Source organism: Anopheles coluzzii, chromosome 2, assembly GCF_943734685.1.
Source record: "Anopheles coluzzii chromosome 2, AcolN3, whole genome shotgun sequence".
Classification (NCBI taxonomy): domain Eukaryota; kingdom Metazoa; phylum Arthropoda; class Insecta; order Diptera; family Culicidae; genus Anopheles; species Anopheles coluzzii.
Window position 1 is genome coordinate 34772263 of NC_064670.1, and position 15231 is coordinate 34787493.

The 15231-nt window shown below is 49.8% G+C and overlaps 2 protein-coding genes and 1 non-coding gene across 5 annotated transcripts; 1 reads left to right on the top strand and 2 right to left on the bottom strand.

Moving 5' to 3' along the window:
• Positions 1–1547: 1547 nt before the first annotated feature.
• Positions 1548–10341, bottom strand: LOC120948839 (mitochondrial proton/calcium exchanger protein). Of its 3 annotated transcripts, none has more exons than XM_040365601.2 (6): positions 9760–10341; positions 3739–5591; positions 3418–3663; positions 3244–3348; positions 2906–3163; positions 1548–2449 (listed from the first exon to the last, which is right to left on the bottom strand). In XM_040365601.2, the coding sequence occupies exons 1-6, from the start codon at positions 9824–9826 to the stop codon at positions 2252–2254; spliced, it is 2727 nt and encodes a 908-aa protein (XP_040221535.2). In that variant the 5' UTR covers positions 9827–10341; the 3' UTR covers positions 1548–2251. The 3 variants fall into 3 exon arrangements, with proteins under 3 accessions (XP_040221535.2, XP_049463013.1, XP_049463014.1); XM_049607056.1 differs by having other exon boundaries at positions 1548–2452; XM_049607057.1 differs by lacking the exon at positions 9760–10341 and adding an exon at positions 5786–6358 and having other exon boundaries at positions 1548–2452.
• Positions 10342–12131: 1790 nt separating this feature from the next.
• Positions 12132–15193, bottom strand: LOC120951762 (uncharacterized). Its single transcript, XM_040370647.2, has 3 exons — positions 14467–15193; positions 13240–13597; positions 12132–13151 (listed from the first exon to the last, which is right to left on the bottom strand). Exons 1-3 carry the CDS (start codon positions 14754–14756, stop codon positions 12249–12251), a joined length of 1551 nt encoding a protein of 516 aa, XP_040226581.2. The 5' UTR covers positions 14757–15193; the 3' UTR covers positions 12132–12248.
• Trnak-uuu (transfer RNA lysine (anticodon UUU)) lies at positions 13777–13849 on the top strand. The gene has a single exon. It is a non-coding gene; the product is annotated as a tRNA-Lys (tRNA).
• Positions 15194–15231: the final 38 nt, after the last annotated feature.

Sequence of the window (15231 nt, forward strand, 5' to 3'; positions counted from 1 at the left end):
AAACACATGCAAAATCGTGGACGGAATTAAGACCCAGTCCAAGAAGGTCAAGGTCAGCAACAGAGGCATTGGACAAATCCGTGTAAAGTAATGGTGTAATCAGAATGGAGATAACAGCAAGATTGCATGCCTAGGATATTCGCCTTTACTTGATAAAGAACTGACGTGGGAATAAAACTAAATAAATGCAAAAAAGGTCGACATTGTAAAAAGAACAATAACTCATATTTTATGTATGAATTCCACTAAATTTCCTACACTATTTCCTGACATTTACTACTGGGTATGGTTTGTTGACTGGAACTGGAGATTTATTGGTTCGATCCCCAAACCAAGTCCAAATATCGTTCCGAATCCGAATCCGGAACAGTTCCAGGTACAGTTATTAAAAATAAATGAGATCGGGAGCTATTTCTGGATCAAAATGGGATCATGATCGGTTCCAGGACCGGTATGGGTTCAGTATCAGTTCCAGGTCCTTTATGGGTTTACTTTCAGTTCCACGACTGATATGGATCCATGGGTAGTTCTAGGACCGGTATGGGTGTAGTGTCAGTTCCAAGTCCGGTATGGATTTAGTGTCAGTTTCAGGACCGGTATGGGTTCATGATAGTTTCCAGGACCAGTATGGGTTCATGATAGGTTGCAGGACCGATATGGGTTCATAATAGGTTTAAGGACCGGTATAAGTTCATGATAATTTCTAGGACCGGTATGGGTTCATGATCGGTTCCAGGGCAGGTATGGGTTCATGATAGGTTCCTGGATCAGTGTGGGTTCATGATAGGCTCTAGGGCCGGTATGGGTTCAGTATCAGTTCCAGCACCATAATGGGTTCATGATATGTTTCAGGACCGGTATGAACAGTGTTGGTTCCTGGATCGGTTTGGGTTCAGCATCTGTTCCTGGACCTGGATAGGTTCAGTTGCGGTCCTGAAGGCATTAGGTAATGTGCAGTTCTTGAACCAGAAAAGGTGATGTATTGGTGTCAGGACCAGTATGGGTTTGGTTTTAGTTCTCTTACAGGGTTTCCACAATTTATTGGTCAGTTCCCATGATTTTTGGTGCGTTCCCACAATTTGTTGGTCGTATCCCATAGATTTCTGGTTCGTTCCCATAATGTATTGGTATTTTCCGATTGGATATCAATAAAATTGGACCAACAAATTCTGGGAAACGACCAAAAAATCTTGGGAACGCACCAAAAAAATATGGGAACCCACCAAAACTTTATGGGAACCAACCAATAAATCGTGGGAAACCCTGTAAGAGGTGATCATAAGTAATTCATTCTGATTGGGTTTTGAGACCTTTGTTGTGGTCGTACTCTTTACAGTAAAGTGGATCTTTGAAATTTATTTGCGTAGCCCTGTAACCTGGCCAAATTAACTATATTAACAAAGTCGTCTCTTGCATAAGAGGACATAACTCCACATGAAAATCACGCAGACACCCTTTAATCAAGCAAAATTAAATAGAAAATAAACACATATTTCGGATAGTCTCAAATAAGAACGACAAATCAAATTACAACGAAATAGTCACCATTAACATTTCTAATAAATTATCCATTTTTATTGTACATTTTGACTTATTTATGCGATCGGGTCGTTTGTTACAACGGTAAATTTGTTTTGGGTTTTGCTTCCGCACTCGGCTTTGTTGCATTTCCTACAGCACCAGCATTTGTGAGATGGATCCACCATACACACGTTTACAAAATTGTAATTTTTGGGGTATCGTCATCGTCGTCTTCGTCATCGAGGTTGTCTTCGGTGTTAAGATTTAAACCGTGTCTGCTGCAGACACTTTCAGCGACCTTCTGTAGGGCCGCGAGAGGGAAAATGAAGAGGATCGAGGAAGCAGTAGTAAAATGAAATGTATGCAGTAGTGCAGCTTGCTTTACAACGGGCAACAGGATTCTCTAAGCCTTGGGTAAACAGGCTGCTTCCGTAGTTGCAACAAGGCAGGAGCGTGTAAAGGAATTGCACTTCAACCTCTCACTGGGACGTGTGCACTTTTGCTTGATTTTCCTACAGAGAGGAGGGGGAAATGTTGGTTCGTGCTTGCCACTTTTCGTTGGACTCCTTTCGTTTGCTCTATGTAACCGATGGTCGCTTCTTTTGAAGAAGCTTTTTTTTAAAGAAAACAATGTTCTTAACCGTTTGCTACAACCGCAAACGCAGCACAGCCCTGACGGAGTTACAATTAGCTCTAAAACTTTGCGGTTGTGTTGCGCTGTTTGTTCGCTTCAAACCATTTTGTTCTTCGGTGGCCCCCCACCGGTGCTGCTCGCTTCTGCCCGAACCGCTGGACGATGTTGTGTCGGTGGCGGTACTACCTCCGCTGCCGCTGTGCCTGGTGCTCCATTAATACTGGCATTTTTCTTACGCTCCTCCACCACCTTTTGCAGTGCGTCCGCGTCGATAATCGCTGTACCGTCGTCGAGCTGCTGCGTGCGAGTAGAGGAGAGAAGGAATTCACCCAATGAAACAGGATGTGATTGAAGTGGGACCGCACATGCAAACATGCACACAACACACACACAGACAGGCAGACAGACAGACAGACGCCCGGTATGAAGCGCGAACCCTTAACCGGGCAAAGGGGGAAAATGAATGCGGGGCGCGTTTGCGTCTTAATGAAGGAAAGCTTAAGATCGTACGATCACAGGCAGCGTCACAACAGTCCTACTGATAGCGTCTCATCAGCCTATTCAACACCGGCTCCCACCAACGGCAACGGAAACAAGAGGGGCAGAGAAGCATTGCGCACTTCAACGATCCGTGCCTCATTTCGGCGGCACTCCCGTCGACGAGGAAGGTGCTGGTGGTGGTGGTGGCGGGGATGATGAAGTCGATGAAGACGGTGACGGTGGTAGCTGGGGCATTGCATCAGAACTGACCTGCTTCGTCGGGTCCGTGGGGCTTGGCGGTGGCGCCAGCGAGCTTAGATCCGTAGCCTTATCCGTAAGCTCGAGCAGCTTTTCCTTCTCCTTTTCCTTCTGCTCCTTTTGCTTCTCTTTGGCTTCCAGGCTCTTGGTGAGCGCTTTCTCGATCTTATCTTCCGCCTCCAGCTCCTCCTCCTTGTCCAGCAGATCGATCAGCTCGTCCACCTGTTTCGCGTTCAGCTTCACGTTCTCTTTGCCGATCGTTTCGATGACCTGATGGTGGGGTACAAATTGCACGATTATTAATAGCTGGAACGCTTACTCTTTTTCAAACTGGCAGCTACGACACCTACCTTCAACACGTCCTCCACCTTAATCTGGCCATCCTGATCGTCATCAATTTTGCCGAGAATCTTAGAAATTTGATCTAACCGCGAATCGTCCGTGACGTTCTGGATCTGTAATTGAAGAAATTGTAATGTAATTCTCCCTTCACAGATGCTAAACAACTTCCCGATCCTCCTTACCTTCTTGATGGCCGACATTAGCTCGTCTATCCGCACCAGCTCCTCGTCGGCTGCCGGCGGTTTCTGCACCTCTTCGCTCTGCTCGGCCGCGTGCACCTTCTCCTTCAGCTGCTTCTCCTTGCGCTCCAGCTCCGTCAGCACCGTGTCCATGCGGTTGATCATCGAGTTGACCTTCTTGAAGAGCAGTTTTGCGGCACGCGATTCCTTCACCTGTACCTCTTCCTGATTGCTGGCAGCAGTGACAACCTGAAACCCCGATTCGTGTCAATTTATTTCCTTCACTTTTAGGTGCTCTTCTCACCCCCACTGCACCACACTTACCTCCTGTAGCTCCTGCACATCCTCCTGATAGTCGGCAATCTCTTCCTTCAGGTCCCGGATCTCCTCCTTCTCCACCAGCAGCGACTTTTTGTCCTTGCTCAGCGTGCCCAGCGCATCGCCCAGCACCTCCAGATCTTTGCTCGAAATCTCCTCCACCGTGTGCGGCTGCGGGGGGATCTTGTCCAGCACGATCGTCGTTGCCGGTGCCGGCGCAAAGATAATCTCCGGCTGCTCCGGCACGACCGCACCCGGCTCGACCGTCTTGCCATCGGCCGTCAGGACCGGAGCGCCGTCGACCAGCTCCTGCTGCTCCTTTTGCTTTTCCTTCTCCTCCTCGCGCTCCTCCTTGATCTTGCGTTCCTCCTCCTTAATCACCTCGATCTTCGTCTTGTTGTCAATCTTGCCCTCTCGTTCCCCAATGGCCGCCTTCGTGACGGTCGCCACCGAGTCGGGCAGGGACGAGATCGTCGCCTTCAGCTTATCGCCCGTGGTAATGTTCTCCGGCAGCACGAGCGCCCGGGACAGTAGCAGCAGCGACGGTGGCACCTTCTCGTTCAGGCTCAGATTGATCCACTCCTGCAGCTGCGACTTGAGCCGCTCCTCCGAGGCGCCGTACGCACGCATACCGCGCGCCCGGCAGGCGGCCTGCAGCTCGGACAGGTTCAGCGACGCGATGCCCTCCTTCTGGATGGTGCGATCGTCCGCCGCCAGGTTGCGCAGCTTCAGGCGCAGCTGGAACCGCAACAAGTTCGATGTGCCGATCGGTGACACCTCCAGCACGCGGCACAGCGCCTGCAGCTGCTGGCGGTTGAGCGAGTCGAGCGTAATTTCGTCCTCGAACAGTTTGGAAAACTTCAGTATCTCCTCGTTCGAGATGGTAAAGTTCTCCGTCGTCCGGATGCGGGTAAAGAACTCGCTAAAGTCCTTGGCCGCCTGCGACCGGTGCTCCTTGTTCTGGACCGCCATGTCGTCGAGCGTCTTCTGCAGGAACTTGGCCATCTCGATCTTCACCTTGAGGTTCTGCTTGATCTTGTCCTCCCGCTCGGTCGCGGTCTGGAAGGTGGAGGGCAGCATGCCCGGGAACAGCTTGATTGCAAGCGGCAGCAGCAGCTCCATAAACGGCACGATGATAAACACCGAGAACGGCACGAGCCGGAACAGATCGGAGGTCGTCCGGATGAGCAGCTTGTGCTCGCGGCGCGTCAACGTTTTCCCATTAAGTACGCGCCACAGCAGCTTCCGGCTAATGTTGATGTCGATGAACAGCAACCGAAAGCCGTGGTAGTAGTGCACCAGCTCGGCCCATATGCGCTGCTTCAGGGTTTTCTTCACAACCGGGGCGGCCGCGACAACGGCGGCCGCTGGTGCCGGGGCTTGCGATTGTGCGTCCGCGTTAGCGCCGGTACTGGCACCGATCGGGGCGTTCGCTGCGCTCGCACCAAGGTCGGCAAGTACTTTCGACGTTGCCGCGGTCGGTGCTGCAGCAGCTCCGTTCGGTATGCCATTGGCGAGCTGCTGCTGCTGCTGTTGTTGCTGCTGCTGTTCTTTTTCTTTCTTTTTTAGCGTTTGTACCGTGACTTCAACCTTGGAGGACGGTTGATCGCCAAGCCAGCTGGTGGTGGAAATGCATCTGATGCTTGGCGGACCCGGCAACACCGTTCCACACCGGTACCCGAGCGCATCGAGCAGCGGCACACCGCCATCCTGCCGGACTCCGCCGGCCGGTGTCCAGGTTCTGCTGCCGGTGCTTCCGCTGAAGATCGTGTGCGGCTGCAGCAAGCTGTCGTACTGTGCGCTGATAAGCCCGATGGGTCGTTTCGTGCGATAGCTGACGAATCGTACCCGTACGTTGGCTGAAAGAAGAAATTAAATTTAATTATTAGAAGAGAAAAATCACAAAGACCAATATGATAAAAGATCATACATAAAAAATAAATAAAATTTAATAGAAAATTGCACCAAACTCAGGCTCAATATCAGCTGTTCCGATCGGCTTATCAACGCCCTCTTTGCCGTGTTTATAATTCAAATAATTCAAACACCTTACCAAGATGCACCGGTACGGCAAAGTGACCCAAAACCAGCAGCGCCATCATTGCAGCCTCGTTCGGTTTGCAAAACCGCCACTACCAAAGCAAACACTCAAATCCGCCTTCGATCCAGATAAGATTGGATTGATTCGGTTCGATTTGCTGATTTGCCGCACGTTTGGTAGTTTGGTCGCCGAAGCACTACACATCCACACCGTCCACGGGGACTCACTGAGCACAGGTGAAAGTCCGAGCAAGAGCCACTGACGTCTTAACCTTCCTTGCTTAACCTTTGTGACTGTTACCGCGAACTTCCTTCCTCTCGTTCGGTTTCGTTCGGAAGCGTTCCAAACAAAGGGAAAGATATTTTGAATTCGTTTTGGAAAGCAAGATTTCAGCACGTTCCAGCACGCAGGTGTAATCTTCTCTCAATTCAACTGATCTTCCCTTGGTGCGGTAACACTATTTTTGCATATTGCTCTCGCGAAAGCGCCCCTACACCCGACGCGATTGATCAATCTTGACTGGGCGGTAGTGAGGATCGTGCCTGGCTACGCGGACCCTTTTTCGAGCCGTCGCCGCTGCCGTCGATACGCCAACGGCTGTAGACAGTTGGACGACTTGGTCAGCGACCGGCCAGCGACAACTTTAGACACACACACACACACACACACGTATCGCGTTTATTTATAAGCCATGTTGGTGTATGTTGTCAGGCCCTCATCGCCGTAACTGGTCAGAGCGGTTTGGTGGGAAGGAGAGAAGGAGAACTTTGAATCGGATATAGCTTAGGAAAATGAAGAGAATATGTGCAAAGCGTTCCTTTGAGCACACCAACACACACATTCTGATCTTTCCTTTTGCGCTTTTTTATACTGTTTATGGATTTATTAATATGTTTCTACCTTTATGAAGAGACTTTTTTTGTCCGTGAAGCAAAACAAATCTCAGACAAGCTAAAATTATCCCCAGCCGGCATTGGTGTGACATTATTTCGTTGCCTTTATCAACCAAACCGCTTTATCACCGATATCTGCCACTGTCGGTCTTGCGCTTTGATAAGAATTCAAAGACAAGGCCAGCAACGGGGCTGTGTGTTAAACGATTCTCAAAAACGCAACTAATGAGTGGAGTGTTACAGAAACTTTCAGTTCAAAAAACGCGACACAAACACATTTCACGATCGCTTCCATTATAAGTAGCGTGTGAAAAGTAAAGCAAATACGTTGGACGACGCTACCAAAACAGATGTGCGTCATCCGCGAGGCGGCATCATCTTTAACTCCCATTCCGGTCCACTTCTGTGTCCCGTTTTTGTAGACTATTTGCCGTTGTACTGGTGGGTCTTTCCATTTTCTGCCATCTCAAATTAACGTGCCATCAGGTTGTCAGTCAAATATGCTTGGTTCTAGTGTGGCCGGCACTATGGTACACCTAATAAAACCAAGACCAACCTTATATAGGTCAACAGTTCAACGTACTCTGTGCGCGAAAAGTAACACAATCGCGATCGTACAGCAAGTGAAGAATTGCACAAACCGCAAGACACGATCAATCGCCCTATAAAGAAAGCACATGGCAGGCACCATGTGCTTTCGCAACAACAAAAATCAGCACACATTGTGACACATCTTTGCGCTCACCCTCCCCAATCGAAGGTCAGGGATGATCGTTATGCTTGTAGGCTCGTGGATTTGATTGGTCGCGATTTTACCCTCCTTTCTGGTGAACGATCAGCGCCCTCGTGTGCGGTAGGGAATGGAGCAGAACGTGCTGCTAGCACTGCAGCACGCAAGTGCGCATGTGTACGGGAGCCAAGTGGGAAGATAGCACGCGCCAAGATCGTGCAAGAAGGGGCACACAAAATAAAAAAAGAAAAACAAGTCACCACTCCCGAGCCGCAAACACTTGCAACAGCTGATCGAGCGAACGATCGAGGGAATGTGTGTTGCTTGGGAAATTTCACTCTGTGTGTGTGCGTGTGTATTGTGGGGAGGGTGAAATGATCCCGACCGTCGCAAGATGATGCTGTGCGCGCAAGAGAGCGCGCGAACACAGAAACTGCAAGTGGTTGCGACGCTGGTGCGCAGCAAAAAGAAAAGAAAAAAACCCGGCCCCAATGGGATGACCCCCCACCCTCGTGGAGAATGCATGTATTGGTGCAAACGTGCCCAGTGGGGCCGATGTATTACTTCTATCGCGATTAGAAAAGCGGGCACAACTCACAGATGATTGTCCCAGCCCCCCGACGAAGGGGGTTCTCGTTTGCACACACACTCACACAAATTGCAATACGATGAGAGAGAAGCAACACAAAAAAACGAGCAAGATTAACAGGGAAGAAAGCATATGCTTGTGTGTGTGTGTGCATTTTGCAACGCCAAAGCGCAGCGGAAGAAAGAAACCATCATCAGCTGTTGATCATGATGATCGCCCGAATCAGTATGTATTGAAACCAGAACGGCTCTTTAAGCGGGAACCGCTTTTTTACAATTTCAATTGGCAAACGGTTGATTGATTGCTGCAAAGCGGGCCATGGTTTTTTCTTCGAGTTTGCTTTTTTTCTCTTCCTCCTGGTCCCCGCTTCAAGTGTGTTGGCTGGCATCCGCTCAACCATGGCAACACACGGGCAAAGATCAACGATGATTTGTTGTCTAAGAATACTTTGACTGTGATGTGTGTGTCATTTCAGATACATTCAAGCTTTGTGAAGAAAGAAAAGTCCTGCAAAATACAAACAAATTCATCGTTGTGCTTTGTATAGTTCAATTGATATTAATTTGTACCGCTTCAGTTAAGTAGCACAAAGACATAAGCATTTGTGTGATGTTTTAACATTACCATTCATCATCGTGTTTTCCCTCACTATAATACACTGGCCACTGGTTTGTTCATTATCAATCAATCCGCAAGCATGAAACAAAGAGCAAACACACCCGTTACCAGCCACCTCCCGCTTACGGCCACGGCCATGGTCAACAATCCGGTTGGTGCTGGTGTTGCCGTTATGACCCCACCGGCTGCTCATTGGTATTGGTATCTCCTTGTAACGGGCATTTGCTTCTTCACGGTTTCCGCGATCATACGATCCCCCGCTAAACAAGGCGCAGAATCACGCCTTGTGTGCTGAACTTGCACTTAAACCGGTTTTTCTTCGGTCGCAAAGTTTTCCTGCTTCTCTTACTATCCCACTTTCCGCTGTGTTGTTGTTTCGAGGCCTACTTAGATGATGTTGCTTGTTTACTTTCCATGAGTAATCAAATCGCTCCAATCGAGCAGCTCCACGGTGGAGCAGCATTGCATCATCCAAATTCTTTCGATGACCCGCGGAACAGATTTCGGAACAGATTTTGGCAAGGTGAATCGAACATGATGAAATTTTGCATACTTTGCGTACAATTCTTCGACCACCGGCATCCACGATCCACGTGTACACGTGTGGGATGGAGGGCAAAGTACAGCCTGCCGTTCGCTGGGCGTTAGAAGGTGTAGTAGCGATTCACGCCAAGATCGCACCCCGAAACTTATGAACTTGACCGACTAGAGCCGCACACTCCCACAGCTGACGAAGCGCGGGGGGATGTGTATGCATGTGTGTGGTGGGCACGAGAGTGTGTGTGATTAACGCACTTGGGTTATTTTCGGTCGCGTCACTACTATCGCTAGGGTCCGCGCGCGCACCCGCCCATGAAATCCTTCCCTCTTTCGGGCGACACCGATACCGAAGGGTGCTGCCACACGTGCCCCGTCACACACACGCGTCAAAGGGCACCCCCGACCGGATGAGCGAAATGTGTCCAATTTTGTGCGTTGTTTCATTACGTAAACTTGTGCACGGGTCTAGAATGAGCCCGCACCGGTTATCTGCCAACATCGCGCCATGCTGCGGCCACATGGAGCACGTTGTGGCGTTGTGTAGTGCGCCTCAGCGAAAAGGACCACAGACGAGGGAACGGGAGGCAGGGGAAGTTTATGCCGGACGACTACTTACGATGAACGTTGCGGTAGCAGCGGTTCATGCCGAACAGCTGACTCTGGTTCCTTAGCAGCACACTCATCGTCACTCTCTACGCAGGATGCGCAATTTTTCCTCCAAATAAAAGAAAAACACTCTCAGCAGGAACAAAATACAACACTATTCACACACGTTCGCCCTTCGGCACGGTTCCACACACGCACAAAACACGACGCACGACGGCTACCTTGAAATGCGACTCCGTAAATTTGGTACTCCCGCTAGTCGATTCGCAAACTCAAAAGCGGGGTAAGAGATGATTCTGACTCGGTAGAGCTTATTATTGCAACACCGCACGGGTAAAATTTCGATTTCCCAAATTCGGAACACAGCAGACCAACCCGCCCCGCTGGGACCGGTGTTTTGGGACACTTGGTTCAGTGCAGTCGTTGCTGCCGCTGGGTGGCGCCGCTTTCAACGATCCGTATTTTCGACGTCGAGACACTGTTCACAGTGGAGAGGGGAAATTTCCATCTCCAAAGTATCATCCGATACGGACCTTTGCTAAAAACCTGCTGCTGTATGCTGCCAAAGGGAGTGTGTGAAGGAAAAAAAGCAACAAAAGTAAAGAAATTGCCCTTTGACAATCAGCTCTGTTTGACAGCTGGGATGCGTTGGCCGATTTACAACGGTGGTTCGAGTGCTCCCGACTGTGCGACTCGTTTGTCGGTGCACGGAAACGCTTGCCGTGTGGGGTTGGCGGTTGAGAATTTCAAAACATATGTTTTAAATTTGTTCCGTGCAGATATGACCACGTGAGAGCAGATATGTTGTTTGTTTTTTATTGGCAAACAAAATGGGCAACAGACTAGATGGGGACCGCTTTCCAGCTTTCCGCTTTCCGATCTGCTTGTAACGTCTTGTGGCGAAATCTATTCAAAAGACTTGGCCCAATTCCTTCTGACTTCAGCAGCAGCACAACAGCGGCAACAGCGACAGCATTGGCGCAGACGACGAGGTGCCCCGCCATCTCTGGATGAGATTTCCAGCGCCATTTAGCAGCTTAAGAGCAATAAGCCGAGCGCTTGAAGATAGCCCCGGAGAGGCTTACCGTCGAAATGCATCAGCTGATCGTGAAAAGCTGGGAGCAGGAGGAACTACCGGAGAAGCGAATGCTGGGTGTCATTTACCCAGTAAGTACAAAAAGGGCAACAGGTTGCCAGGATCCGTAGTGCCGCCTATAAGATCCTGTCACAGATCCGGTTCTGCAGACTTGCGCTCCTTACTATAAAATTTGTCGGCAGCTACCAAGCTGGATTTGCTGGAGACAAATCCACAGCCGACCAAATTTTCACTCTACGGCAGATCCTCCAGAAGTGCCGAGAGCGCTAGTCGTGTGATGCGTACACTAGACTCAAACGCGATGGAGCAAGAATTGGATTGAGAATCAATGCGACGTAGACAAAGTACCTGGGAAGCAGTGTATTAGTTGACGGCGACAACCTTTAGATAGTGAAGGAATTCTGCTATCTTGGGACGGTTGTTACTTCGGACAACGACATCAGCAGCGAAATCCGGAGAATCGTGCATACTATGGGTTTCACCGACTGCTGTGATCCAGAAGACTTTGATTAATCCTCTATGATCACGAGTCCTGGACCATCCGAGCGCAGGATACAAACGCTCTGGGCGTGTTTGAGCGACACATTTTCCGGACCATCTTTGACGGTGTGTTCGAGCATGGAGCGTGGAGGAGAAGGATGAACCACGAACTTGCTAAGCTGTACGGCGAATCGAGCATCCTGACGGTGGCGATGGCTGGTAGGATACGATGGCTGGGGCATGTCATGAGGATGCCGGACTCATGCCCCACCAAGAAGGTGTTGAACAGCGATCCCAGTCCGGCATATAGCGCATGGGAGCATAGCAAACTCGATGGCTGGATCAGATGAAGCGAGATCTTTCGGAGATCGGGTGATCGGAGAGAGAGAGAGAGAGAGAGAGAGAGAGAGAGAGAGAGAGAGAAAGAGAGAAATTTACGTTGCCACAAATCAGATTAAGCTGGTCCTGGAATACGCATTCTTCCTGGAAAGCTGAACTGGTCGTTGAAGTTGAACTGAGCTTAATGAAACGTGTCGACATCGCATCATGCAGATGGGTTATGTACGAGTGTTACGAGCAGATGCCATGCTAGATGCTAGATGCCATACTTTTATCCTTACCAGAAAGATCAGCCACGCAGAGGAGCTTAGTGTCTAGATCAGGTGGAACAGGAGAGATCTTAGAGATCTTAATGTAGACAAAAACGAGCAGTTGTAGCCTTGAACTGGGTATTATGAAGTTCTCATATCTTTACCATATTGCTCGTCTATAAATGGACTCAGATTATGATGATAAAACACGTCTGCTATGTATCTCCTAACGCCATCGCCACTCAAATACGTTTATTTCAACTGCATTAAACCTACCTACTCTACTAGTACTTACATACAGATGTATTTAAAGTCTACCCAAGCATTAACTGTCTAGTTCGACCTCCCGGAATTTGGCTGTCTACCGGCCGCAGGCGGTATTGCCCGCCCGAACGTCCAGTTAAGCCACGGAATCAAACGGGCGTAGTGTTTCTTTATCTGCGATCGTCGATTGTTGCGGGTCGGATCCACTTTCGGGGGCAATCGACGCCTGTTCCACGCGTCGTATCGGTTGGAGACGGATATCTCGGCCACCTCATCGTACTGGCCACCCCGGCCGGTAAGGTTGTACCGCTGCAGTCGTTCAAACAGTCGCTGTTCCTTGCGATCGTACAGTACCGAGCTGGCGTTCAGTATCATTCCCAACTCCTGCGTCGACCAGTCTGTGCCTCCGATACGGATTTTATCCTCCCGCGCGGAAGTTCCATTTGTACCATCTGGCTCCAAAGAAACGGGAGTGGATGTGCTTGAGTTCACCGCCGCCGGCGGTAGTGACAGCTCTTCCACGTCTGTTTCCTCCTTCGTCGGATGCTGCCAATGATCCTCACTGTCGTGGGCCGTGTTCAGCACAATGTACTCGTGTAGCTTGTAGTCACCGCCGGTGGTGGTGTCGCCGGTATCGTTCTCCGCCGGCGGCACGTGAATGTGCAGCACTGGTAGTATGATGCGCAGCGACACATTAACTTCCGGCTCGGTGAAGCTTAGATTGGCAAACGGATCGCTATCGGCCTTGTACTCATCCACCGTTCTACCGTTCCCATCGGTATCACTTTCATCGTCATCATCCTCCTCCTCGCTGTACGCTCGCACACCACCGTCGTGATCTTCCTCCTCCTCGGCGGGGTTGGAAAACTCGTCCGACGCATCGTCGTACGGTTTGGCGTCTTTCGTAGGGTCCGCTTTAACGTCCGACAGCTTCTCACCATCCGTCAGCGTGGAGTTGAGAAAGTTCTCCAACTTGGGTCCAAAGAAGCAAAAACGTAAATTATTAACAAATCGCCTTGGAGTAGAACACCCTTGAGACACCCCCCCTTCCCGAACCTACCTCACATTTGCCACACGGACGATCGTAAAATGTGGACAGTACGGCCGCCTTTACGTACGCGTACTGTATCAGGCTCCAGGGCGGCTGTATGATGTACGACACCCGCGAGCAACGATCGATCACGTACACCTGGAACTCTCGCAGGCCAAACAGCGCAAACGTCCGGTTCTCGTTCAGGCGGTTCGGGTACGTGGTAAGATTGTATTCGCCCGCCAGCGTTTGGACGGCGGTGAGGAAGGTTGCAAAATCGTACTCCTCCAGCTCGTACGGTACACGGTGCAGTGAAGCACTGAGCAGAAACCGTACGTCGTTCCGGTACTCCGGCTGGCTGTGGAACGCCTGATATAGGTTGTAGTAGCTAGGCGAAGGGAGCAAAGAGAAGCAACAGGTGAGGTAGTGATAGAAGAAGGTTGCGAGTGTTTGTAAAAGGGGGTTGGTTTTGCATGATGAGGCACATCTTCACTGGGGGATGAAATGTATTCTTCCAAAAATCTCAGCATCTGACCCAGATGGAAACGGGCCCCTCCCTCTCCAGGAGCCCGGATAGCTCAGTCGGTAGAGCGTTGGACTTTTAATCCAACGGTCTGGGGTTCAAGTCCCCATTCGGGCGTGGGAAAGTTCCTTTTTTATTTAAGTTTGCCGTAATTATCGGTAAGAAGCGGCTCAAGGCGCGAATAGTTTTGGTTTAATAAAACTCTACCGGAAGCGTTCAGTCATGTTCTGTTATTAACAGATAGTAGTGTAATTTTCTTCAAAGTTTGTCAAAATGATTTTTCTGATTTTTTGCTTCATCAAACATCCAAATGCATGTTATTCAATAATCCCCAAAATATGTCACAAGCACCACATATTAGATTTTGTCACATATATCTCACTTTTGTAAAGGATTTCACTTTAATATGAAAATGCTCAAATATCAAGCATTTCAACAATAATCACACATGGATAATTGGTTGTAGAACTTCAATTAATATACAATCATACTAAATGAGCTTAAAACATACAAGATTTACACCACACCAAGTCAGCTATCGTGCTATGTCGACTATGTCGACCACTTGCCTACACGTGCACCGTGCACTATCACTACCAATCGAACTCTAGATTTCCACAAGGAATAGCCTTACACTATGTTCAGCAAACACCACGAACTATACACATCCGCACACACACACACACACACACACACACACACACACACACACACACACACACACACACACTTACTACTTGATCTGCTCCCGGTAGTCGATCTTGTTGTAGAAGATTGGATCCCGATCGGCAAAGATGCGCGGCGTTTGCACCGGTTTCGGCGGCGCCACATTGTACAGGACCGTGATTTTACCGAAAAAATCATCCGCCCCATCAGCACCGAACTCGCGCACCAGCACTGGCCGATCCAGCATGCTGCACGTTTCCAGCTCCTCGCTGATGCTCATCTCCTGCGCTATGGCCGCCCATCCACAGCACAAGATCAGCAGTCCCAAGATCGCTTGGGATCGATCGATCAGCAACATTGTTTTGTGTGCTGGGGAAACAAACTTAAATCCCACTTCTAAGAACTGCAACTGCAAGTATCACTCCCCGCCACACACACACACACATACGGCAGAGTAAAGCACTGTTTCTGTACGCTTCACAACGTGCGCGATCCAATCGATCACTCGCTCGATCTGCAACTGAACGCGCGGCTCTGGAACTGGAGCGCGCGAACGTGTACTTCTCGCGCGTGTGGTGGCCAAAGAGGTATAATAGCATTGCGTCTGCGTCGCCACAACTCCCCCTTCTTCATTGGTGTTTTGTGTGGAGGTGTGTGGTAGGAGGAGATGGACCTTTCTCGCTCACGCACCCACAATCTTAGAGGATGCACACAAGGCGCGCCAGCGCGCTTAGACGGCTGGACACGGCGAATGGTTCCCTGCGTGTGCCGGCTTCTCCTCTTCTATGCGCATCGTTAAATCCCTAACGTGCCGTTTGCTAAGGGGGAGAGGC

Excerpts from the sequence above, each read along its gene's own strand:
- LOC120951762 (XM_040370647.2), bottom strand. The coding sequence starts at position 14,756 with ATGTTGCTGATCGATCGATCCCAAGCGATCTTGGGACTGCTGATCTTG. Across the intron at positions 13,598-14,466 it reads TACCGGGAGCAGATCAAGTA|CTACTACAACCTATATCAGG; the intron begins GTAAGTGTGTGT and ends CCCTTCGCCTAG. Across the intron at positions 13,152-13,239 it reads GTCCGTGTGGCAAATGTGAG|TTGGAGAACTTTCTCAACTC; the intron begins GTAGGTTCGGGA and ends TTTGGACCCAAG.
- LOC120948839 (XM_049607056.1), bottom strand. The coding sequence starts at position 9,826 with ATGAGTGTGCTGCTAAGGAACCAGAGTCAGCTGTTCGGCATGAACCGC. Across the intron at positions 3,664-3,738 it reads ATGTGCAGGAGCTACAGGAG|GTTGTCACTGCTGCCAGCAA; the intron begins GTAAGTGTGGTG and ends TCGGGGTTTCAG. Across the intron at positions 2,453-2,905 it reads CCACGGACCCGACGAAGCAG|CAGCTCGACGACGGTACAGC; the intron begins GTCAGTTCTGAT and ends ACTCGCACGCAG.